General features: G+C 38.3%; 1 protein-coding gene and 1 long non-coding RNA gene across 3 annotated transcripts in view; one reads left to right on the top strand and one right to left on the bottom strand.

The window, feature by feature from the left end:
• Positions 1 to 22,541, bottom strand: part of LOC111326442 (uncharacterized) — a 29,778-nt gene extending 7,237 nt beyond the window's left edge. Inside the window, exons 1-12 of one of the 2 annotated variants that reach the window (XM_022930452.2) lie at positions 22,393 to 22,541; positions 11,057 to 13,875; positions 9,394 to 10,628; positions 6,523 to 6,600; positions 3,994 to 4,176; positions 2,910 to 3,026; positions 2,723 to 2,815; positions 2,156 to 2,332; positions 1,148 to 1,198; positions 935 to 1,044; positions 251 to 330; positions 37 to 155 (exon numbers count right to left, since the gene is read on the bottom strand). In XM_022930452.2, the coding sequence (XP_022786187.2) occupies positions 37 to 155; positions 251 to 330; positions 935 to 1,044; positions 1,148 to 1,198; positions 2,156 to 2,332; positions 2,723 to 2,815; positions 2,910 to 3,026; positions 3,994 to 4,176; positions 6,523 to 6,600; positions 9,394 to 10,628; positions 11,057 to 13,577 (4,764 nt within the window). In that variant the 5' untranslated portion in view covers positions 13,578 to 13,875; positions 22,393 to 22,541. Of the gene's footprint in view, positions 1 to 36; positions 156 to 250; positions 331 to 934; positions 1,045 to 1,147; positions 1,199 to 2,155; positions 2,333 to 2,722; positions 2,816 to 2,909; positions 3,027 to 3,993; positions 4,177 to 6,522; positions 6,601 to 9,393; positions 10,629 to 11,056; positions 13,876 to 16,736; positions 16,868 to 22,392 lie in introns of those variants that run through there. The other variant, XM_088733323.1, reaches the window with a different exon arrangement.
• Positions 1 to 23,826, top strand: part of LOC111326456 (uncharacterized) — a 45,792-nt gene that overhangs the window by 3,681 nt on the left and 18,285 nt on the right. The window contains exons 2-4 of the long non-coding RNA XR_015991749.1: positions 3,103 to 3,206; positions 3,868 to 4,215; positions 8,204 to 8,293. This is a non-coding gene — a long non-coding RNA (uncharacterized LOC111326456). The remainder of the gene's footprint in view (positions 1 to 3,102; positions 3,207 to 3,867; positions 4,216 to 8,203; positions 8,294 to 23,826) is intronic.

The following is a 23,826-nucleotide window of genomic DNA, read 5'->3' as shown; positions in this document are numbered from 1 at the left end:
ATCCTGCAAAGCCACGCTATACATGACTGTACTTACCATGTGAGCAATTGTCAGGGTGTCTGCAAAGGAGCTGATTCTACTAAGCAATGACATATCATTGTCAAGCTTCTCCAACTGCCTTTCCAGACTATTCCGTCTCTGTGCTTCTGGAGATGCTACATAAAACAGTTAAAACAAACAAATAATAAGAAAACATGGTCCAAGAATAGTATAAATACCAAATGCAATTGGTGGTTAACAGATCACTTACATTTGTAGATCTCAACATCATCAAGGTGAAGTTTCCAGAGTAGTTTGTACTTGTTAAATTCAGTACCAGATCCCGAAAATCTAACAAACAGTAACAGTAATGCAAGTCAAATTAGCTGAAAAACCAATTGGTGCCCTCACTGGGTTCAAGCTGGGTTTGCCTGTCATAAAAACTAAACATTTACAATCAAGTTTAATTTTAATTTGGTTAAAAATGTTCAATCCAGTTGTTCAAACTCTTCTTACCCATGACAAAATTTTCAGAAAAATACCTATATAAGCTACAAGCTGATGGGATTGCATGAAGAAAATGGAAAATTACATGTAGTGTAAATATAACTTAAATCTGAAAATAGAGAATTATACATAATATAACTTCTAAGTAAAAACAAAATCAGTATGTACGAAGAGAGCAGTGGAAGCAAAAAGTATGTCAAATTTGAATTTGTCAAAGTAGTGTCTGGTGAGTGGACGTTTTTTTTTTTAGATTATTGAGACTTGAGCATCCAGCTTCTTGTTCGTAGTACCAAACAGTCTTCCCTAACACATTGCCACAATATTCAAGTCAGTCTTTCACATATCTTGTTTGGAACCTGGGTACAGGTATGACTCCTTAAGCACTGATCGCTGAAGCACACAATAACCTACTGTTTGTGTAACGAAGTATTTTTGTTTGTCTACTTACATGCTTAGTGAACCTCTCCTAAGAGCATTTGCCTTCCGCTTGACAGTTGCACACACCAGCAAGTCATTGAAAAGAAACAGGCATCTGTCTTTCTTTGTTATTGAGCCTTTCTGTTACAATAATAACAGAATGCAAATCATGAAGATGTACTGTATTCAACATTGTGAATAATTTATACTAATATGGCCAAAAAGTCTAGAATATTTTACTCACCACCTCAGCCACCAAGTCTTGCCTGATTAATCGACGTGTTGGAGTCACCAACTGCAAAAAAGAAGAACCTTTTTATCAAGTTTGGGTACACTTTACAGTTTAACTGTCAGAGAAAAAATATGTTCAAGTTCTTATACAATCTTAACAAAGCTGCCAGAGTGTATACCCAGTTTCTGTAGCATGGAGTAACTATAAATATTAATTCTTTTCCTGGTTGGAAACTAGTCCATTAAAAAGTTAACCCCCACCCCTGCATTTTTTATCAAGATTATCACACAGTTTGTGCTACCCAGAAAGCCTGAAAATTCCTGGAATTTTATTTTGACTTTTTTTCCAAGACCTTCCATTCCTGGAAAAAGACTACAGGTCATAGAATTTCCTGGAAATCTGCTCAACTTGAGCAATAAAGTTATTCAGAAGTTACATTAAAAAAAATTTATGTTCACCATAAGGAGAATTGAAATCTTGGGGAGGAAAGGGTTTTAGTTGAAATTAGGAGTCCTGGAAAATTCACCCTGAGTATTGGAAAAGTCCTTTAAATTTGTTTCTGAAAAAGGGTACAAAACCTAAAAAATGCAGTGAGGCACTTTGAAAGTTATAGTTTACATCTTTTCCGAGAATGCAGCACAATGACCTAGCAGAAGCTTAAACCAGGATCTTTCAACCCCAGAGTGATAGCCACTAGGGCACCACACCTCTGACAACGAGACAACATTCTAATTAGCTCCTAGACAGTAATATCATGGTACAATTATTCGCATGTCCATATTACAGTATTATGATATTGCTCTGTGTTATTTCTTTTTTTTTTTTTTTTTAATATCTTAGAGGGAGTGCTTGTCAGAAAGGGAGGGCTTATTAGAAAATTAAAGCTCTAACCAGGTAAAAAGCTTAACAGAAAGGGGGGCTATAACATGCATTAAAAGTATAACTAAATAAACAAAAAACATTGTGTTGCATGGAATGCATTACAATGCCATGCATGTAAACAAAAAGCATGTTACTTACATTTGTCATCCCTTCAATAGTTCCCTCAAGTTCTCGGAGTCTATCAGCTTCCCTTTCAGCTTGATCAACCTCTTTTTCTCCTCGATTCATTCTGTCTGCCAACGTCTTTATCTCTCCCAGCGCAAGCTGAAGGCTTCCATGATCAGGATGATCATGTGGAGTATGCTTTATCATGTCCTGTAACAGCAAATGAAAAGATGTTTCTCTTGGATCTTAAATGTGCAGAATGTTTGAACAAAGCCCTGTTTGAAGTGTTTGATTGATAAGCAATCTAAACATACATAATTAACAATTATTCCACGAGCGCGCATGCCAATGAGGCAGATATTAGACAAATCTTCTCGACTTTATTTTGTAAGAAGAAAGCGGATGTTACAATGTACAGATATTAGATTATGGTATATTGGCTCATATGCCATAATGGCTAAGCCAAAAAAAAAGTCTTGAATTGCATTATCTGATCCCTTTTCTCTCACTCTCCTGCAAAGACATGGAGATCAAAACTCTGGATATTGCATGTTTTGATATGTATAATGCTCACATTTTAAAGAGTATTTATAAACTTACCTTGAGTATAAGTTCATATCGTGGAATTCGCTGAACAGGCATGATCATCAGGTCTTGGAGGGTCAGCTTTTCTTTGTGCTCACGGGAACATTGCTGAAATGAGAAAACACCTTTGACATTACTCTTTCACTGGCAACAATATATTTCATGATGAAAACAGGGTAACAAAAAAAAAAATGATTAGTACCTCCATGTACCGCACAAAGGCTGGTCTGGTTACAGTAGCTACTCTCACAGCTGCTCTTGCTTGAAGAAAGTGATTGATGAATGCACTGTAAGCATCCACCAGGAAACACTTGGTAAACTAAGATACAATGAAAAGACACTTGTAAGTGTTCAGTTACTGAGAAATAAACTATTTTATTTTCATTAATTTTCAGAATCAAAAGAACACGAGTCACGTAGCCATTGCAGGTGTGCAGCAAAGAAAGTTTAAGGGCACAACTGGGCATAAATCTAGCAAACACTGTCAGCAATTACCCAGGTACAGCTGTACATGAATATAGCTGCATAAATGAAAATTAGCAGCTCTCACCAGTCACTGTTTCCAGGGTCAATTGGAGTTAAGAGAGTTGATTTTGCTCGTGAAGAAAATCAACGAACAAAGAGAAAAACTCCCAGAGTAATGACAAGAAGTAACAGTACACTTAACCCACATGCAATGCTATGAATTACAGTTGTAGAAGGACACAAGAGTTCTTCCTGCACTATCCTAGTTCCCTTAGGAAAATAAATAGCAAGATGTACACAGTATCAACAAAGTTGAAATGGTAAATTGGCCACCGTTATGATTAAAAAAGCTGACGTTTCGAGCGTTAGCCCTTCGTCGGAGCGAACAGTATTGCTGTTCTCCATTAACTCTTTAACCCTTAAAATAATATTTATTATTGTTTCTCCTTACAGTATCACCCTTGAATCAAATTAAGGTCATAAGAATAATGAACATGATCAACAACCACAGAAACTCTTGATTGAACAAGCAAATTCTCCTTGTCAACACCTAAGAAAATGTATAGAGACCAGTATGGAGAATATGCATACTGATGATGGGGTGTAAAGGCTTAATAGTTGCAAGTTGTTCTTCACTTTACTTGACTTCATCAGGTTTCGCTTGTAAATGATGATTGTTGTTGGCTTTCTCACAGGGAGACTCTGGTGGGACCCTGGCAAAGTCCAACAAGCCCACATATCTGTATACAGTATATCCCTTGCAACTGAATAGTCATAAAATAAAGACTCTAATAAGTTTCTCTGCCAGTTGAGATACTTACAGATGAAACAAATATATCACCAATCTTTTGCTTGTCATGCCACTCTGATACTCTGGCTTGCAGTTGCTGAAGGAAAAACTCGTGACATAACAGGATTTCAGGGATTTGATAGAACATTTCGTCAACTTGTGCTGGCTCTACAATCCCAGAGTTTTCTTGCTTCTTCAATGCCTTGTAATAGCTCTGTTGTCAAAAAGGGACAAGTGCAGATTGTTGGAGGAGGTCAGTATTGAAAGCAACTTCATTGTAACAAGTGTGAGAAGAAAAGAGAGGGGAGAGAGGCTCAACGTCAAGTTTTCAAACCTATACCCACAATTAGATGCCTTGCCACTAATTAATGAGCTACACAGAACTTGACATAATTATGACATTATATTTTTTTAATAAGTCAGTGCATGTCTGCACTCACTCTTAAAGGTCAACACCAAGGATAGTTATTCACAGATCTAATTACATACTCTGCAGCATGAAAATTTTGTGCAAGTTTATTTGCTTATACTAATGGTAGCTTAACATAACATACCTATGACTGATTACAAGCCAAAAAAAAGTGAAAGAAGACTAAAAAAAGTAACATATTCACAGGAAAGTTCTAAACAAATTTCAACATCTACATGAAAAAATATCCAAAGCATGCAAGCCCCCATGTGCATTTTTCATTACTGGCTCTCACTGAGTTTACCCATATCAAACAATACTTCAATCAAAGGAGCTTGTTGAATAAATGGCAGCACTTTCCTATCCTCTTATTCTCCTTGTTTCAGCACCTTTCATTGATTTAGACATTTCAGTGCTCTCAAGCTTGTTTTTGTGATGGATGACAGAAAAACAATTCAAAACAAATTTAGAGATGGATTGCTAATATCCACAGGAAATTAAAACATGCTGGCAAACAAACAAGACAATGATCTCTTTCTGTAAATGGAAACAAAATTACCAGCACTTAGCAGTGTAGACAATAAATTGTTATAGCTTGAGTATCAAGATTTACACCACAGGAAACAACATTAAGACTTCTAGTTCACAGATGTAAAAATCTACTTTTTCCCTTAATTAACGTGATAACGTTCTTAAAAGGAGTAGCATTCTTTAGAATGATTGCATGACCACTTAAGTAAAAAGAGATTACACTAATTGATGCACACATTAATTAACAATCTTTTCAATTTTGGTCCATTTGCAATACAATACTACTTTGCTTTCCTCTTCTGAAGTGTTTGACAATGAATGGCATCTGTGGTATTTTGGCCCATTTGTAATCAATTCAAAATCATTTGATTAAACATTAAGATTGTATCTCTACATCAGTTAAGGTTATTTCATAACACAAAGTACTACAATCTCAAAAACATTTTTCAGCAGAGTCAAAAACAATCCACTAATTATGACTTGAAAAATGACATGAATTAGGAATTTGTCATCTAAAAATAGGATAACACACTTCAGACCCAACATGACCTTCTTAGTAAAATTACTTGAAATACACTGCATGATGAGTGCAATTAGCTGATTCACAAAGGCGGGATAATCGTAAGATTATGAGTATCCCATTAGTTGATATAAACACACACATGCTTTAAGAGAGTTTGATACTTCTTTTGTGATATCTCTTTGCACAGATGCATTAGTTAGATGTTAAATTGTCTTAATTAAACTATAATCTGTTGGTGGGTTCAAAAGGCCAACTAAGGAAAAGCCATTCTCTTCTTGTAATTTGTTTATCTCAAAGAATAATTAAAGTGAAAATCGTTTTCTTTTCACAAAATGCACTCTCTTTAAATCTTCCTTAGTTGCATTACATGCATTTGTAGCAAAATAATTAATTTTTCAAAATGGCCCGTACAGGAAACCTGTTTACCTACACGTAAATACCATACTGTCAAAAAGTTTGGCTGCAAACTCAATCAACATTATTTTCAAGACAAAAAAAAAGTACAAATTACCAGCAGTATTACTTAGAAGAAGTGAAAAATACTGGCTGATGAATGACAATTTTGTTTTATCACCATGGGTGAACTTTATAGAGAGACTTAAAACCCTAGTTAGTGCCTTGTACAACCCTTGAACTCCTGAGATCTGATTATTCAATTTCCCCTCTAGCTGCTACACTTTTCCTCATAATTTCATGTCCTTGTGAATTAGCTACAAGATTTTGGTGTTACATGTGGATCAAGAGAACAACTTCTACCTGATAAATTTGAGTATTTTTATTACCTGTTTGATAGATAATGTATGGATATTATGGGGAGAAATCAAATGTTAATAATTTCTAGGAGGTATGGGGTTGAAAATTGTAAGAAGAAAAAGTGTATAGAGAGAGCATTTCATGCCCATCAATTCTTATGAGGTGGAAAACAACTGTGAGAAAAGAGGAAATGAGACAAAAAAAATGAAAATAATTTTGGATACTAAGGCCTTTCAACATTTAGAAGATAAAGGAATATTCTAACTTGAACCAGTGAAAGCAAATCTATGTATACTACTAACAGTAAAATACTGCATACAAGCATACAAAAAAAAAAAACTTACCAAAACTAGAAACTGAAGGTTTTGTACATAAGACATCTCAGTATCAACCAAGTTCTTCAGCACATGGGCTCTCAAATCCTGAAAATAAATTTAAAAGTGACAACTTGTTACTATTGGTTATGGTTCTTCTTTTCTCTAACTCTTTCCAAAATATACCTTTAAAAACAAATCTTTCCTTTCAAAATCTTTTTTGGGGATTTGTTAAAAAGTTGAGCTAGTCTGAGATATCCAAAAACAATATTCAATCACATAAGTATTGTTCTCATGTTGTTGTCATCATTATCACTTGTTTACTTGTCTGCTTTATATCTTAGGTTTTATAACATAACCAAAGCAAAGTGCACGTTCTGATTGGTCAATTCACCATCCTCCATTGCCCATCCTCCACTTGCTCCATTTGCCCATTTGCTTCTTACTCAAGAAGCTAGAGTCGCTCTCGGCTATCGCCTCAAGTGACTCTTGCGCTTCTTTCGTGCCTAGCAACCTCCCGCGTGCATCCATAACTCAATAGTGTACACTGTGGTGTTTACCATTTGTTAATTGTATTATAATGTGATGCACATGTATGTTGATCCATATCTGTCATGGGCTTTTGTCCTGATATGGTTTTCGGGAAACATCTATGATTCCAAACTACATGAAATTGTATGTTCTCATACATGAGATATTTATAACCCATACAAAGAAAGTTATTCAAGTGATCATTAGGACAAGCGTACTCTCTAAACAGAAGAAGAACATATAATTATCTTCCTACAGATCACCCCTTAAAATGACAATGATACTAGTTGGCATTAATTTGTAAAATGGCTGCCATGAAATTTACTAATCTTTCTGAAGAAAAGTAAAGCAATTAAATGAGAAAATATACAGCTGCTTTGAGTGTTTTTTATTTCAGACTATTCTAGAATACCAGCAGGATCCATGCATGCAAACTTAAGTCAGAGAGAGAAAGAGCTTGGGTTTATGTGCACTCCACATGAATGAAGCATTTTCTCATGGTTGATACTGCTTTGAAAACAAGGGAATAATTCCATTTCAGAGCTTTCTTAAACTTTTTTCGAATGGAAACCACTGTAAAAATATCATATGCTTCCATTGAATTCTACATGTCTGCTATGTATTGAATGTATCAACTGTACAAACTTTGTATAATATTCATCTGGTCCATAAGGTATCACCAAAGTGCCAGTTGTGGTAATATTGACTTGAAAGCAATCGTACCTTATGGGTTAATAGTAAGACCTTCTTTCAACAGTCACTTTTTGTATTTTAATTTCATACAAGTGGTTTAATCCACCTTACTTCATGCAGAATACAGAAAATTTAGTGACAAATTTTATTATTTGCTGACACAATAAGACCCTAACCACAGAAAGGAGATAATTAATCATTATGGAAATCAATACCAACATCATCAATCAAATTCATACAATATTTGATTACTAATCAGCACTACTTCACAAACAGGCCATGTTATTACCTCAACATATCTAGCTCCAGCTCATAAATGACCCAAACCCTCCCATCACTTAAGATCCAATTCAATTACATCTCATTCACACAGTCAACAGTGTCTTATTTGGGCTATTAAGCCCTTAATTGAAGTGTGCAGATAGAGTTTTGTTCTAAATTTAGAAGGCCTTTTAATTTGAAAGCCCTATATCCTTTTTTTTTGCAGTCTTTAACAACTGTGTTTTTTTTCATGCTTGGATGAGTGCTGGCTTATCTCTACCCCCTGGATTGTATTGAAAAGCTGGTAACAAAACAGGTATGGTAAAGTTATGAAATAACTAACATTTTTTGAGTACACAGACTAAAAAATTTTAATGAAGATTCAGGTCATCAAATCTACATCAAATGAACTGCAGCTTAAGAAGTATAACGGATCATTTTATGGCCAAGTCCCTTTTAATTCAACAGTGTGTTGATCTGTTTTGGGTAACAATATCATCAACAAATTACCCTGGAATAATGCAAACTTATCAGTTTGCCACAACAGATGACAAAACTAATGCAGAAATTTGCAGTGTCATTCTGTCAGGTTAAATCTGCTTCCTTTTGATTGTCCAATTCTAATTAACAGTCTCTAAACTTCTGCCTTTTAGACACACCACACTTGTAAAGTGAACATGTGCTGGGTATGTCTGGTCAAGCCTTTATTGTAGACAAAAATTAGTAATGATCAATTTTTTTGAGTGATTTAAAGGGGACATCATCAGGGGAAATGGTATGTCTACAACAGATAAGTCCTAAAAATTGTCAGATGGATAATTGATGTTTACACCATTCATTTGTCTGTTGCCATGGAAACAGATAAACATTTCAATGGCATATGACGTCAGAGGGGCCAAACTGAAAACCAAAATCATCATACCATGCACTATGAACTGTATCAGAAAGAAATACCCAATTGTTAACTTTCTAGCATGCTGCACTTTGAAGATTGACAGAAAATTTCCCAAATCTTATAAATAAAATAACTCACAGAGAAAAGACTTTGTCACACAGTGAATTAACTTCAAAGCCAAACCAAACTTAAAATTACCTTGAGTAATTACTGGCCAAGACTGCACTCTTAAAAAAATCACCGAGTAGCAAAAGGCACTTGTCACAGAAATCTTGGGTTTCCAAATGTTAAAAGCTTTTGTGAAAGCAAAGTTACATTGGTGGCCAAACAACAAAAGTTAGTCTCCTGTGGCAGCCAGGCTGAGCTTGAGCACAGCCCTAGTTGTTTTAGTATAAAAATCTTTTTCTGTTATTCAAATTTACTTTGTAAAACTAACAAAAACAAGACAATGCATTGTAAAACATAAACACAGAGAAACATTGCACACAATGTTCAACAAAAACTATCAACACAGTACTCACATGCTTAGACTTTTGGGACTTTCCTGGTTCTTTAGGCACTGAAAGTTTCCTCTTGTCCTCTTTTGGAACCCCTGGAGAGTTGGGGGAGGTGCAGCTCCCTTCAACTGATGGGCTTCGCTTCTTCTCAACTTTGGGTTTTTCTATGGATGGTTCTGCATGCGGCATTTCCATAATTGTTTCCATTGCTGAGAGTTTGTTGAGTTTTGCCTGAGCCTTTTCCACAGCAAAAGAATTTGCTATTCTTTGCGGCCTCGGCGAAGTGGGTGTGGTTGGAGCTGGTGCAGACTTTGCTCTCTGTACTGGTTTAGTGCGACGTTCAGGTTTATCCAGATCATAGCATCCATCATCTGGACTCAATTCTGCCAACAAAGTTTCTTTGTCATCATCGTCGCCTTTGGTCATAACACTTGTCTTAGGAATAGGTTCACCTTGGCTTCCACCATTTACCCTTTTAGCCAACTTCTCAGCCTCCTCCTTTAATTTCTCTCCAGATAAATTTGGTTCACTGTTGCTATTACGATGTGCCTGGAGCTCTGCCTCAGCAATAGTGTCTTCCAACTGAGTGCCATGGCTAGGGTCACTCTGAGACCGCCAAGCATCCAGCGACTTCATATTACCTGTAGCATCCATGCCTAGGAGGTCGTCAACAGCATTCAGATCCCCTGTACTAACCTGGTCAGAATGTGTTTCACTGAAGCCACTGGTTGTCAAAGAAAGTGCATCAAAACTTATTTGGCTAGGACTTGGTGATGGTACAGGCCCTAAGGGAGGGCTGCAGCTCTTTAAACTCTTGTCATCTTGAAACTCTGTCATATCACCACTGTTGTATGAGATTACCCCAAGGTGGTGTGGCATCTGGTCCAAACTAAGATCAGTGATTGTTTCTGCTTTCCGTAAGCTAGGTGATTCTTGTACCACATCAAGTTTGGGTGCTTCTTCAACAATGTTCACTTCATCGTGGTAAAATTCTGTTTTGATCAATGGAAGAGATGCCCTTTTCTTCAATTGTCTCCTATGTGGTGGAACTTTTTGGCTGCCATCATCAAAAATGGTATTCTTAGTGTCATACAAAGAATCAGGTAATCCTTTGCCCAGCTTTTTGCTTCCCAAGAAGTGAAGTGCATCCACTGTTTCATTTTCTTCTACATCAGAAGCTGCCCTGGGAGTACTGTCCTCCCCACTTTCATGGGCCACAACAGTACCACTGTTTGACTCATCAAACAGTCCTGAGAGTTCTGTGCAAGAAAGAGAGAGGTCAGTGACATTGACCCACTGCAGTAATGTGCTAATCAATGACATGCAAACTCCACAGTTGAAAATGCCTTATTGCAAATATTCCTATAACTGCCAAAATCATGTTGAGGATCACTCTTGTAGTATGCTCTGTCAAAGAAAGTTGAAGTGGTCATGTGTTAAGTTGTAATTAAGAGATATAAATCCATTCATGTTTCTTCATTCAAATGTTAAATGAATGATAGCATCTTGAAACGAAATTGCTGGTTAGTTGATTTGGTGCTTGCTCCATTAAATTTAGGAATACAAATTGTAATTCTCCCCTCTTGCTGATGCAATTAAACTGAGAGAAATAACATACTGATCTCTTTTAGAATTAAAATTAGCAAATATTCATACATCCTTATCAATAAATTTACTTTAGACGTACCTTTGTTGTAAGATATATCATTCTCCTCTACCATACCTCTTGCACCTTGAGAATGTTGAACACTACCAGTGCAGTCAACTGCTACACCACTTAAAATAGTTGGTATTTTAGGTCGAGAAATTTTTTTCTGTCTCTTTTTGACTGGTTCTTTTACATCACCATTTTCATCATCAAAAGTAATCAAATCTCCTTCTGCTACCACAGGAGAATTAGTACTATGTATGATCTCATGAGGGTCACTTGGATCAAACTCTTTCAGAGCTTTTCTTGTATCATTATTCGAGTATGCATTGAACATCCGTAAAGATGGAACCCCGGAAAAATTTTCCAAAAGAGTAGGTGATGAATCTGAATTAGAATCAATGTCTGATGGCTGCAAGGTAGCTAAATCTGGAGAGTGATTGGGAAGTTCTGTTGCATTTTTCTGAGCCCTTACATAGGACAATCTCCGTAACTTGGACTTGTTGTCATCATGAGTTGGTGATGATGTTCTCCCAAGATCTTGAGATGTCCTTATAGGGGAGCTTCTGGCTAGATGTGATTTTTTGGAAAGTTTTTCAACATTTTCAGCAACATAAGTATCCTCATTTTGAAGATCCACAAATTCATCTGTCTCTTGGACAATTGAGAGTGGTCGATTGCCATGCCTTGGCACAGGCTGTAATATAATGTCATTGTTGTTTAAAACACCTTTCTCTGCCCTCAAGTCAGCAAATGAGACAGGTGTCCCTAATGATGGATCTTGTTGGTGGTCCACATGAGTTCTTTTGCTGGGTTTAATGGGAACAAATGCACTTCTCAATGAAGCTAGCCCACTCTCAGGTAAACTAGAATGCAACCTGGACTCCCTAAAATCCCTAGTAGCAATTTCGGAAGGTGCTGGTGGTGCCGAATTGCACCTCTCTTCTTGCTCCTGTGAAACAGATTTATCAAAGGTAGAATTTTCCTTCCCCTTTTCATAACTACAATTACTTTCACTGTCACTTAAGTGTGAATCTTTACTTGTTTTCCGCCCTAACGGTTTTGATTTGAGACTGAATGGACTTTTGGATAGAGACGGTGACTCTGATCCTTGCCTGGTTAAGGAGGGTCTTACCCTCACCTGTTCTCTCCCAGTAGTCTCAGTCCCTACTCTTCCCCAGCTCTTTTTGATGGGCTCCCTTTCTTCTAGGGATCTTCTCCTCTGCGGTTGGTTTTCTTTGTTGTAAAGATGACTATCGGCAAACGAAGTAAACGAGCGGATTTGAACCTTTCTCACTTTGGCAATGCCATTCCCTTTAGGGGACGTAAGCGGTGACTGGATTCTAGAAGAATCCCCAGTAATCCCTGCTCCCTCAAGAGAGCTAACAGAAGTCAAACTACTTGATCGGATTTTGTTGGCAGCAGCACTTCGCTGTTCTTTGTAGCTAACAAAAGACGAAGGAATTCGTTCTTCGGACGCAAACTGCCCTTGTCTTTTTCCAAGAGAGTGCGCTGTACTGTTCGTATCTGAAAATTCACTGATACTCTGGTTTTCTGACTCGCTGGTATTGTCTTCGCCGTACATACTTGAACCAATCGACTTATTGGACGGCTTTCGCCTAATGCGCCGTCTGCGTTTAAGCGAAGTGTCGGGGGAGGAACTAATATCGCTTTCCGATTCTGTCGAAGATCCCTGGCTATCCGTTGGTGACTCGGAATAAGAGATAGAAGCCGATCGTCGCGAAACATTTTGGCGGCTCGATCCCGAAAATTTTACATCGTTGTAAACAACATTAGCGCCATCTTTATTACGCCTTCCACGCGATGTTCTCGCATAATGGAATTCGTTCACGGCAGGTCTGTTTCTCTGCTCGTCTCGAGGACGATAGCTATTTTCCTGGGTCGCATTCCATTGCATTTCTGTTTCTTCTTGGCTCTTAAGACGGGTCGACTTCGAGTGTCTGTTCGTTGGAGCTTTGCTGAAAACCAAATCACTCGTGTTGTTCGGGTCCCTAGGCAAACTTTTTACGTCAGATGAAGGACCAGTGGGATAAGTAACATTTTGTCCATAGTTGGAGACTGAAGGGGGCGGAAATAGCGTGCGGCCGGCTCGGTCGCCTCGCTGAGTCAACTGTTCATTTGCTGGTATCCCTGGAATGTTATCCATAAATATGGTTCTTTCTGCTGCTGTGCTAGCGTAAGGACTCGAGTTCGCTTTGAGGGAATGATCCTGTGTGCTTCTTCCCGACAAGTGCGGTGAGGCATAGTCCAAACTTTGCTGCGAGCCCTCAATTACCGTTGAATTAGAAACATGACTACCATGAGTGCGCGCCTTAGAGGTTCTTAATTGAGTCTTTTCACTTGTTTTCCCGTAAGCTTTTTTGTGCAAAATGCCCACTTCCGTTAGTTCCACATCACTAGTTCCTATCAGAGCTCTGTGAGACCCTCGCCCTTCTCTGCTGTTTTCGTACCTTCCTTCGGTTCGAGAGCGCGTCTGGCTCGCGCTCCGTGCACCCGGTCTCCCTTTTTCGGCGTCAAATTGTGTCGCGCGAGAAGACATGATCGTTTACAGTCTCTTGGAATTCAGTTCCACTGTCAGATGTTAGAGATAGTTGGTAAAATTCGTTGCATGCAGATGCCAAACACTGCAATATTTCCCTGTAACAGATCTGCGGGGCGACACGCAATGATTCGACCAACAATACTCAAGATTCCGAGACATTACACTTCCTTCCCTCGCATATTTAACTCGAACAGGTTTGCGAAACGTTTCGACAGGTAAACCAACACAACTTCTTTAAAGATCGAACTTCCACACACTCCAATGTCATGTAAATCGCTCCCTCGACGTCAGGAACCTTCGAGGGAAACAAAAAGATATATGTCACAATCTTAAAGGGCAAGATGCACTCACGCATACACAAATTTACCCTTATGGTGAAGTTATTTACGCTAAAATTAGCTACGGGCTGACTGTAATACGACACCAGTCTCAAACGCGATTTGATTGACAACCCTGGACGTAGATTGTGTGCGCGCCCGATCTACTCAACCGAAGACTTAACAACTCAACAGATTTACCAAGTTAATTCTGCAAGTTTAATGACTCGCGGGTTAATCATAGGTGCAAAAGTTCCTCCGCTAATGCAGACATAGACAATCTTCCAAAAGTTTCAGCCAGCTAAGCTAGCATTCAGGCGCCTAAATGCAAACAACTGCCAAGAGTGTTTTATCCGACCAAACAATGTTTTGACTGACTCAGTTGTAGTTGTTCACTTGCAGCATTTAAGAAAGGTGTCGAAGCTATTATTCTTCAAAGACAAAGGCACTTTGTTTTCATTGGGTCTCACTTAAAGGGCAGAGTATTGTTTCTGAAAACCAATCGCTCCCGCTCGCAACCTTGATTAAAGATTATTTAAGGAAAAGAACCGAATTCTCATTTCATCACAATTGAAGTTCTATGCTGCATTATAACTTAATTAAAGCTCATTCTTTCCCCTGATTGCTCGGCAGGCTCAAAAGCTGAGCTAATTAGTGGATTTATTATTAATCAATCACTATTTATTGAAGAGTCTTCGTCTTCCGGAAATTCTTGCGGATTCTTTACCGTGACCCTTCTTCTAAGTGGCTTAGACTTTCCTTAAAAGACAAAAGGGATGTAAACGAAAAATTAAAACAAACCCGAGACCAATACGTGGGCAGCAATTTAAAAGAAAAAAAATTAATAACAGTTAGTGCGAAAAATTGCTATCTAGCTGTAAATGCAATTATGGAGTTTTTTGCATGTGCCAGGAAACATATAATGAAGCAACGCATCAATTATAATCCTTTTTTTTTTTATTGCGGTAAACCAAAACATTAGTGAAGTAAAAATGCTATTGATAAAGCTTCCCACTTCCGAGAGGTTACTTAAGAGTAGGCAAAGCAAAGGCCCTAGTCTTGTCGCCAGGTACCTTTCACTCTTTATAATCGCTGCAGAAATAGACCGTCGTATTTTGCGTATTATATCGTAAACTTCATTCTAGAAAAAAATTTCCCGCCAAATGAGGGTTATACTTTAAATGCGAAGGGTTATCGATCGAGTAAAGTGACCCTGGACCGCTTGTGTTCCTTACCTGTCGCGTCAGTATTAAGTTTCGCATTGCTAGCCCGCTGATTACACAGAATTAACATGCATATTTTGTCTGTTCTCGGCCACTGATTCTGTTCGAGTGGTGAAAAAATGTGATTGAAACCACAAACACCGCTATGTTAGCGTGACGCTAAGTTTACTAAACCACCTGATGTACGGCCACACTTGGGCATTTATTTGTTTTGCTGTGTTTGTTTTCTCTAAACTTCCTCCCTGTGGTTTTCCTTTGTTAATTTATTAACAGAGCTTGCATAATTACTCGCGCGGTGACCTTGGGCACTTAGCCTGTCCGTGACTTGAGCGATGGTTTTTTACCAGCTCAACAGTGAGCCATTGAAAACGGAAACATTCGAATAACATTGCCAGGCATAGCTAAAATACTTCTGAATACGTGCACGAACGCTCGCGTGGTATACGCGTGGAAGTCGCGTTCCTCAGGTCGCCCGCGAACGCGAGATATTAATCAAAATAATTCTTCGTGTCGGGAATCTGAGCAAACGTGAAAACGTGCGCTTCAGCTAAATGAGTCTACCCTTCCCTTCTGCTTTTTAAGTAACTGTTAATCCGACTACAGCATATAGATTGAGAGATTAAATGTGAATAATAAGAAATGACTTCCTAAAAACGTTTTCACAATTAGGAAGCAATCATGGTTACTTTGAAACAGCGTCTTTCCCGACCATTTACTTTTCTGCGCCCGTCATCAGCTAAACATCTGATGTTGTTTTTTCTCAGATTTCTCCGCCAACTAAAACAAAATGGGGTAAAAATATCTTCATATCGAGCACGTAATCGAGATATCCCTTACGATTAAGCATTTAAGGAAGAGCAAATAACTCCTGATATATTTTTTGAAATTAGAGTAAATAAACGTCCAACAGGATTTTCGCGAAATGATAGGAAGAGTTTTACACGTACGTCCGATGTTTGCGAAGCCTGAAATTTTTGACAATTCATGACTTAACGTTCCCCTTGAGGATACAATAGAAAAGTTAAGGTGTCCTCGTCTAAACAAAAGCTCACGTTCAGAGTTCTATATGCATGGCGTCTTCATTACAATGATTTTTTACGCTAGAACGAAGTTTTCTTCCTTGTCTTCACATAAATGTCGAAGATGTTCAAACAACGTGAGCTCTAGCTGGTTATCGAATTGTTCTCAGTTGACAGTGGTAATTATCATGATTCAAAGTCAGGCTGATACAGTACGGCTGACATTTTTCGGACGGAACGGGGCGAGTTGTCAAAACTTAAATTGATGAGCCATAGACAGATTTCATCGCAAGCGTGGCTGTTTCTTTCTTGAACGAAATGCAATGGCAGCAGTATGATTTTAAACGATACCTATGTAAAAAGGTGGTACTCAAAGGCGCAAAAAAACCTACACTTCTTAGACAGAAGCCTCCTTAGCTAGAAAGTTCTAGGCCGTCCTTGGCAAAAGAGCGTGCAGATTCAAAGCATACCTTCGTTAAATATGGTTAAACGTATTAAGTTCCTTAGGTCAAATTAAATGCTAAATGAATCACTGGCGGGAACCAAAAATAGCCAAGCTGGCGACAAGCAGAATAAAATCCAAAATGTAGTTTTTACCTCTTTCCGTTATGAGTTAAAACCCGCTGATTTGGTGGCTTCTAACGTAACGAAAGTGTTCTGCTCATGCAGGAAATGCCAGCGCTTTACTCACCCGCAAAAAAGGCTCTTCAGAACTGAAGAAGTTTTTCGTAGTCACCAAGCAAGCGTTTCAAACATACTTGGTGCTGGTGTCCGTGTTTTGGGCAGGCGAACGACCTCCTCGCATGAGACAATTTAAGAATGAGGCCGTTGATTGAAACAATATCGAATTGCTGATAGCTCGGACAGTTCTCTGGCACTCAAAATAGCAACAGATAATTGAAAATGTGTGTAGTGACAGCAGATCATAGACTAAGAATAGGAAACTCCCGATGGGAAGATAACTGAAACGCTGATGAACCGGAAAAAAAATGGCCCAAATGCAGAGGAGGATTTGATAGCCTTTATCTGTATTTGTCCCTTTTACAAAGAATTAGCCACGTTTTTTTAACCGGCTATTTGCAGCACATCTTAATTGTCGTCGTCATTTCCAGTTTTTGTACCTTTTATGATTCACCCTTACATCTTTCTTGTTTTCCTGGCCTAACGACTGATTACCCTAGGGCTTTACTCTGTTCAAATCGATTTTAAAGGCAGTTTCCTAGGTTTGCGCAAAATATAACATTGTAATCACGTTCTCCATATGGCAGTGTATGTTTCACATATAGTGCTTTCGGCAATTCAGTTCAAATTAGAGTAAGAACAGTTTTCTGGGTGGCAGCCAACCAATCAGATAGTAGTCAAGGGAATTGTAAAGAAGGTCAACAGAATTCCGCAGATTTTCACGTCTTTGTAGGCACGACTATTTGCTCATATGTTAGAGTTAAAGAAGTCGTCAGGACGCCTTATGAGCCGCACAACTGATCAACTGTTGATGCAAAATCGAATGAGGAAACACTGCTACGCTGGCTCCTATGTTTTGCCTAAAATCGTGAATGGGTATCTTAGGAACTTCGATATGTAAGAGAGCACTGCAGTCATCTATTTTAAGCACGATTTCAGACAGCACTAAACAAAAATTGGAGATGTCAGGGAGAGAAAGCCAGAAATAACTGTCTTGGTTTGTACAAATTTGAGAAATGGCAGGAACTTCATTATTCTCTGAAACGTGTGACCATGACTAAAGATTCTTGTCATGAGTATGAAAACCAGGAAGTGTTTGATTGAATGAATGAAAAGGATCCAGCAAACTGAAGCAGAAATTATAACCAGAAAGCTCCCCTCAGAGCGGCGTGATCTCGTGCAGACTTCAGGACGAAGTCGCATCAAAAATCTCAGCTATCTTTTAAGTTGAGACTTACCTAAAACTGGCTTCAAGCTACCAGATGTACGCAAACACTAGTGTCGGAGCGCTCATCTCGGCCGGCTGCGGTTACATTTCAAGTACTTCAGATAGTTGCTAAGGCTTGAATTTTTTTTTACACCATTGCACCCCTCAAAGCTAACTAGGTAATTGCTAATTCTACAAAGCTTGTTCGTTTATGGTCAAGGACGCACTTTTCCCCCCATAAGTGGGATTTAGACAAGACAAATTTTGAGCTTCCCCGACAGCCATTGTCTAGCATCGCATACTGATTATCGCCTTAAGTGGTTTTGCTGAGATGAAAATAATCCGTAAACCGGCAAGCTAAATAAACAAATTACTTTCCAGACCTTGCCACAGCTTTAACCATTATAATCTTTTTAGAAAAAAGGTTATTTGTCCAATTTCCTTGTGCTGATGATTACATTACCAAAGAGAGGACATTATTCGATGTCAGTGTAAGATATCGTCGAGGAGTTAACATGTTTTCAGTTTAATTTGCCTCTACCTGACGAGTAATCTACTTTCAAGTGGTAACAGTCTAAATTTAAAGGCTTTTAGTTTCATTTTGTTTCCCTGCGATTCAAATCTGATGCGAAACTAGCCATAACAATATATAAAAACCATTCTGTTGTTGACTTACTTCGAAGTGTCATCTAAGGCAAACACTTTGTTCTGAAATGATTGCATTATCGCAGAAAGTAGATAAAAATATTTTGAATTAAAAAAAAAAGCCTTAAGAGGGAATCACCTGAATAACAAGACAAATACTTGCAAAATTGGATAAAGTTCTTGGATTAGAACAATTTCTCTTTACCTGTCAGACTTCTCGCAACGTAGCAAAATAGTGTTCGATTTCGCAGCCTGAATTTAGCGCATCCTGTCGTCTCGATCGGAATTCTGTCCATGTGTGAAGATTGTTATCTTTCCAATAGCTTTCCAAAACTCTACAATTATGGTATATTGAGGTTAATGCTTTTCTAATTGTACTTTATCAACAAGCTTTATCACAAATGAAGTTCTCAGAAATGTTCCGGATCCTTCATTCAAGACACCACGAACTTTAAACGTACTTGTTCTAATGCTCTGCTAACCTGAGGAGGTAAATGTTTCGAAACTCTATCTAAGGTTGGCGTGTTCATTTAAACATTTCTATTCCAGCTTTTCTTTTTTTGTTTTGTTTTTTGTTTTTTAGATATTTGATTTTGAAAAGTTAAGATGCTTCAACTGATACGTAAGTTGAAAAACATAAAGGGTGGTAAACAAATGAACAGGGCAATTTTTCAATCGAGTACACAGGAGTAATCGGCCAGGAATGCTTCGGATTTTTACTTCGCCATGTGATTGGTCAAGAAAGTCGCGCCACTTTCCCAATCAATCAAACTCAAAAGCCTCTCCCAATCTTTGTGACTCTATAATCTTTTTTATAAGTACATGTAGTGTGCGTTTCGATTTAGTCTTTCAAAACGAAGACTTGGGTCATCACAACTGTAAGTCTGAGCAACGGTAGCCATGACAAGGAGCTGACCAGATGAAAACTCGAAGGAACCCGTGGTGCATTTTTTATAACAAAACAAAGTGACCCGAATCACTTCATTTTCGAAGCTCAAGCTGGTAAAATCAACACATATAATACTGATTGAAAAGATAGGTCAATTCTGTTTGTAAACATTTTTAATCAGCTTAAAACCAGACATTTTTAGCACAAATAAATTCTTCCAGGCTCGAGCAGAAACTGGACTGACTCGAAAACCAAATAGAACACTCTGATGTATAACGTCAGGTTCTGCCTTTTGAAAAGCCTGTGCAACAATTTTACTGATTCAGTGTCGAAACCTTTGGAAATAGTACTTAATTTTAGATTTAAAGCTTAAAGGCGGAACAACCAATCAGGGAATAACTTTTGCAGGCGTGCTGATTACTTCAATAGTATCCTTTTCCTAGCGCGCAAACAAAGTAATACTGTAAAGATAGGTTTCCAAAATACTGTAAAGATAAGTTTCCGGTTTTTCAGAAAGTTGAGGGTATTGTTATGTCATAACTTTCTTGTAGAACGTGCTCAGGATGTTTTATTGAATACGCGATTTCAAAAGATTACAATCCATACCCTTCACTTAAGCCGGTAATGCATGGATTATTTCACTCCTACACGCGCGCGCTTACCATCAAACGTGTTTCCGTAGCAAACTCTAAAACCGTGGGGTCACACGACATAACACTGCTGCAGTTCGCACAACAAAGCAGTCTCTCTCTCTCTCTCTCTCTCTCTCTCTCTCTCTCTCTCTCTCTCTCTCTCTCTCTCACTCTCTCTCTCACTCTCTCTCTCTCTCTCTCTCTCTCTCTCTCTCTCTCTCTCTCTCTCCCCCCTCCTTCAGTTAAGCAACGCGCAGCCTCCCCCTTACTTTCTGAGAATCCTCACGCCCAACAAAATAAACGTATGTTTCTTAGAACTGATGTCAAAAATTAACGCGTGCTCAAAGAAAAAAACGTGTAAATTATAAAAAGCTTATCATCTGTAAATCCTGTTATCGCAACTGGTGATCAACACCGAGATTCTCAACAAATCTTGGGTGAAAACAATGCCAATGAGGCAAATTTGTTTGTTTATCTGGGCCAGCGTGTTGATTGTCGCCAGCATACATTTGAAACAAAATTCCACTTACGTGTAAACCCACGATCAATCACCTTTCAGGCGTTTCATCATTAGAGAAGAATTAATGACGAATCTTCAATCGGATTGTCCACCGCTCTAAGTTAATTTAGTGTAGTTTGTAATCTTTTTATCTCTCTGTTTGGAAAGCTTCCTTAACGAAAACTAAGGAGGGAAATAATTGTGTTTGTTTACCGATCTTTCTTCGCATAGCTTTGATCACAACTGAATGAAATAAAATTTCTTAAATGCAAACACTTGAGATTTTTCGTCTCGTTGAAGGCCACGTCACGCCACAGTTTAAAGCGCTAATCCCATTATCAAAGTGTCGATTCTTCCTCAAGACAAAAGAAAAGAAGCAGACGAAAGTCTAACCAGACAATGGCTTTCGCGTAAAACAATCTTTGTTGCCAACACGAAACTCTGGCCAGGCCAAGTTATTGACCACAGCGACAAAGCATGTACACTCGGTTATACACCAAGCTAAGCTCTACAACATTTAAGAGCCACTAACTTAGTTCAAGGTGTTTCTAGAGGAATAAGAGGTGTATTATCATTAAAGAAGTTTGTTAACCTTGAGCTGTCCCCAGGAAAGTAATCGTAGCAGGTCTTGGGTACAAAGTTTGCAAGCTAAAAGAACATTAGTTCCCTCCCACGGAAAATCAAACTGCGTCGCACCATGAAACCAAACTGAGAGTTCAATCATTAAAAGATCATAAGAGCTGCTTTCTGACAGTATTTTTTTTTTAGTTCCCTCCCACGTAAAATCAAACTGCGTCGCACCATGAAACCAAACTGAGAGTTCAATCATTAAAAGATCCCAAGCATTGCTTTCTGACAGTATTTTTTTTTTTTTACCACACTGAGCAGCATGATGGTTCTTTAAGCCCCCCCCCCCCCCCCTTCAGTATATCAGTCACTGCTATATCTCCCAGAACAATACTTCTGTATGGTACTGGTCTGCAATGCTGTATCGTCCGGGCGTTAGACGTGATTGGAAGCACCCACAAAGCACGTTCGTGTTGTACTCTTTATTAAGCTTAGCTACGTATCTGGATAAAACCCTATTGTGCCAGCAATCACACAGTTAAGCTGTTGTTAAGCAGTGCTTTAGTCACTGTTTTAAAAATTTGCCTTAGAAGGTAGTTCTAAGCCTATATTCTTTGGACGAAACTCCTTACTGAGTGTCTAGTCGTCCCCATGAAGGGTAACGATGCTAGTCGTTGGCATGTGCATAGGACGACGTGTTACATGAGGGATCCCATGAGTCAGTCCTTTCATCAATATAAACACCGGTAGCATAATATACGCACTCTTCAGGGTTCATTAGTTAAGTTGATATTTGGTCCATTAGTACAATATCGCATGTTCCACCAATGTTTGTTACATGGAAAACGCGCGCATCGTTAAATCGTGAGTAAAGTCGAATTCCGCTTATTTTTAAGTTCGACTCTAGGTAACACTCGAAGAGACGGAGTTTAGAGTGAACAACACAGTTTTTTCTGCTCTAGTTTTGTATTAACACGGTTGTAACAAGCTCATGTCAGCTACTAGAGACTCCGATGGCAACAGTCATTGCGGTTAATTTACTCTCATTAGAAAATACCCAACCTCACAAATTACATTACAATAACCTTCCATTGTTTTTGTTGCCTGAACTAAATTGTATTCATGTTACTTACCGGATATACTCAGCCGATACCGATGAAGTCGCGCTTGTGGCCAAATAATTTGCATCAAGAGGTTAGAAGTTTGCTAGAGCGAAGATATGCTTTTAGACTCCTGGGGTATTCTACAGAGGTTTACACAGACGGACCAGAATAAAGTTACTGACAGATCTCTGCTTCTAATTGTGATGCATCACAGGGATTTTCAAGGAACAAATAAAAAGGCTTATATGACGTCATACTGACGTAAATGTAATGGCGGGCCATGTCTTAATTCAAAAACATAAAAAGAAGTAAGGATTGTTCGGAAATCTTACGACAACCCGGAAAGCAATTTCTTGCGTAAAACAGGGCGACTTTAATGAATTCAAATACTCTTATTTCAAAAGATCTCAAAGCGATCTATTTGGAAAGGTAAAAGTTTTATTAGCCATTGAAAGTTTATTACATGTCTCTTTCCAGAAATGGATAGTAAGCTTTGAAAAAGGGTCAAAAAATAAGGTGATATAACGGACATAAGTATGTTTACAGACTAGTTAAGCCTGTGATCAGCTGTGTTTGGTTTTTGCCTTACGATCCCTTTTCCCTTTTGCCGCTTATGAAAAAAGTTAGAGAAATCCCTGCTCAAGCTGTACAAAGAGGTTATAATTTACCAGTCTGAAGATAAAACCTTGGTTTTGATCATCCAATGTAGTTTTGCTCTTTATGCTGTCCGAAATTGCTCTTAGTTGTAAAGCCGTTGATACAACCTAAGAGTGACTATTCTAAGGCAGCGGAACTTTGATGTGTCACTGTTTATAATGCTGTTGGAGCTGGCACTAAATTTTCAGGCTATGAACAAAAACTGTACTTTCACATAATCTTGTTTGACATACTATAAGACTTGGTTTCAATTTTCCAGCCTATCGACATGGCAACCCTGCTCATGAACCTCATCTTAAAGTTTGCGTGTTGTGAGCATTCACATAAAGTTATTTAAGAAGCATGTAATAAAATAAATAAAATTATTTGAGAAGTACAATGCACTGCTTTCAATGCTCTTGGCTTTCTGTAGTTTAAAAATTTAGTCCGGTGAATTTTTTTCAATGAGTCTGGATAAGTAGCTCTGTTGCATGTATCACGGTTTATATTTTGTTGAAGGTTTTCTAATATTTTTGTATAAAAACTGTCGTATAATGAGTTTCCTTTAAATAATTAAAAACTGGCTTAGTTCTAACTTGGCCGAAGAATCTAAGGCCTCCCAAAAATAAAAGGCAAGATAAAATCGATAACAACAATCTCTGTTACGTTTTATCGCCGGCGTATGCGAAGAAATATCGATTTCGACTGTTTTGCTTGGCAACAGAATATTTCAAGACAGCACTTACCACACACCACTGAGAATACACACAATTCGCTTACTGATCTACTGCTTCACACCCTCTGAGCCAAAGTCAATTGCTACGGTAT

The sequence above is a fragment of the Stylophora pistillata genome, chromosome 9 (genome assembly GCF_964205215.1).
Source record: "Stylophora pistillata chromosome 9, jaStyPist1.2, whole genome shotgun sequence".
NCBI classification, from domain to species: Eukaryota; Metazoa; Cnidaria; class Anthozoa; order Scleractinia; family Pocilloporidae; genus Stylophora; species Stylophora pistillata.
Note: the sequence above shows the minus strand (reverse complement) of the source record. Positions and strands in the feature narration are given on the sequence as shown.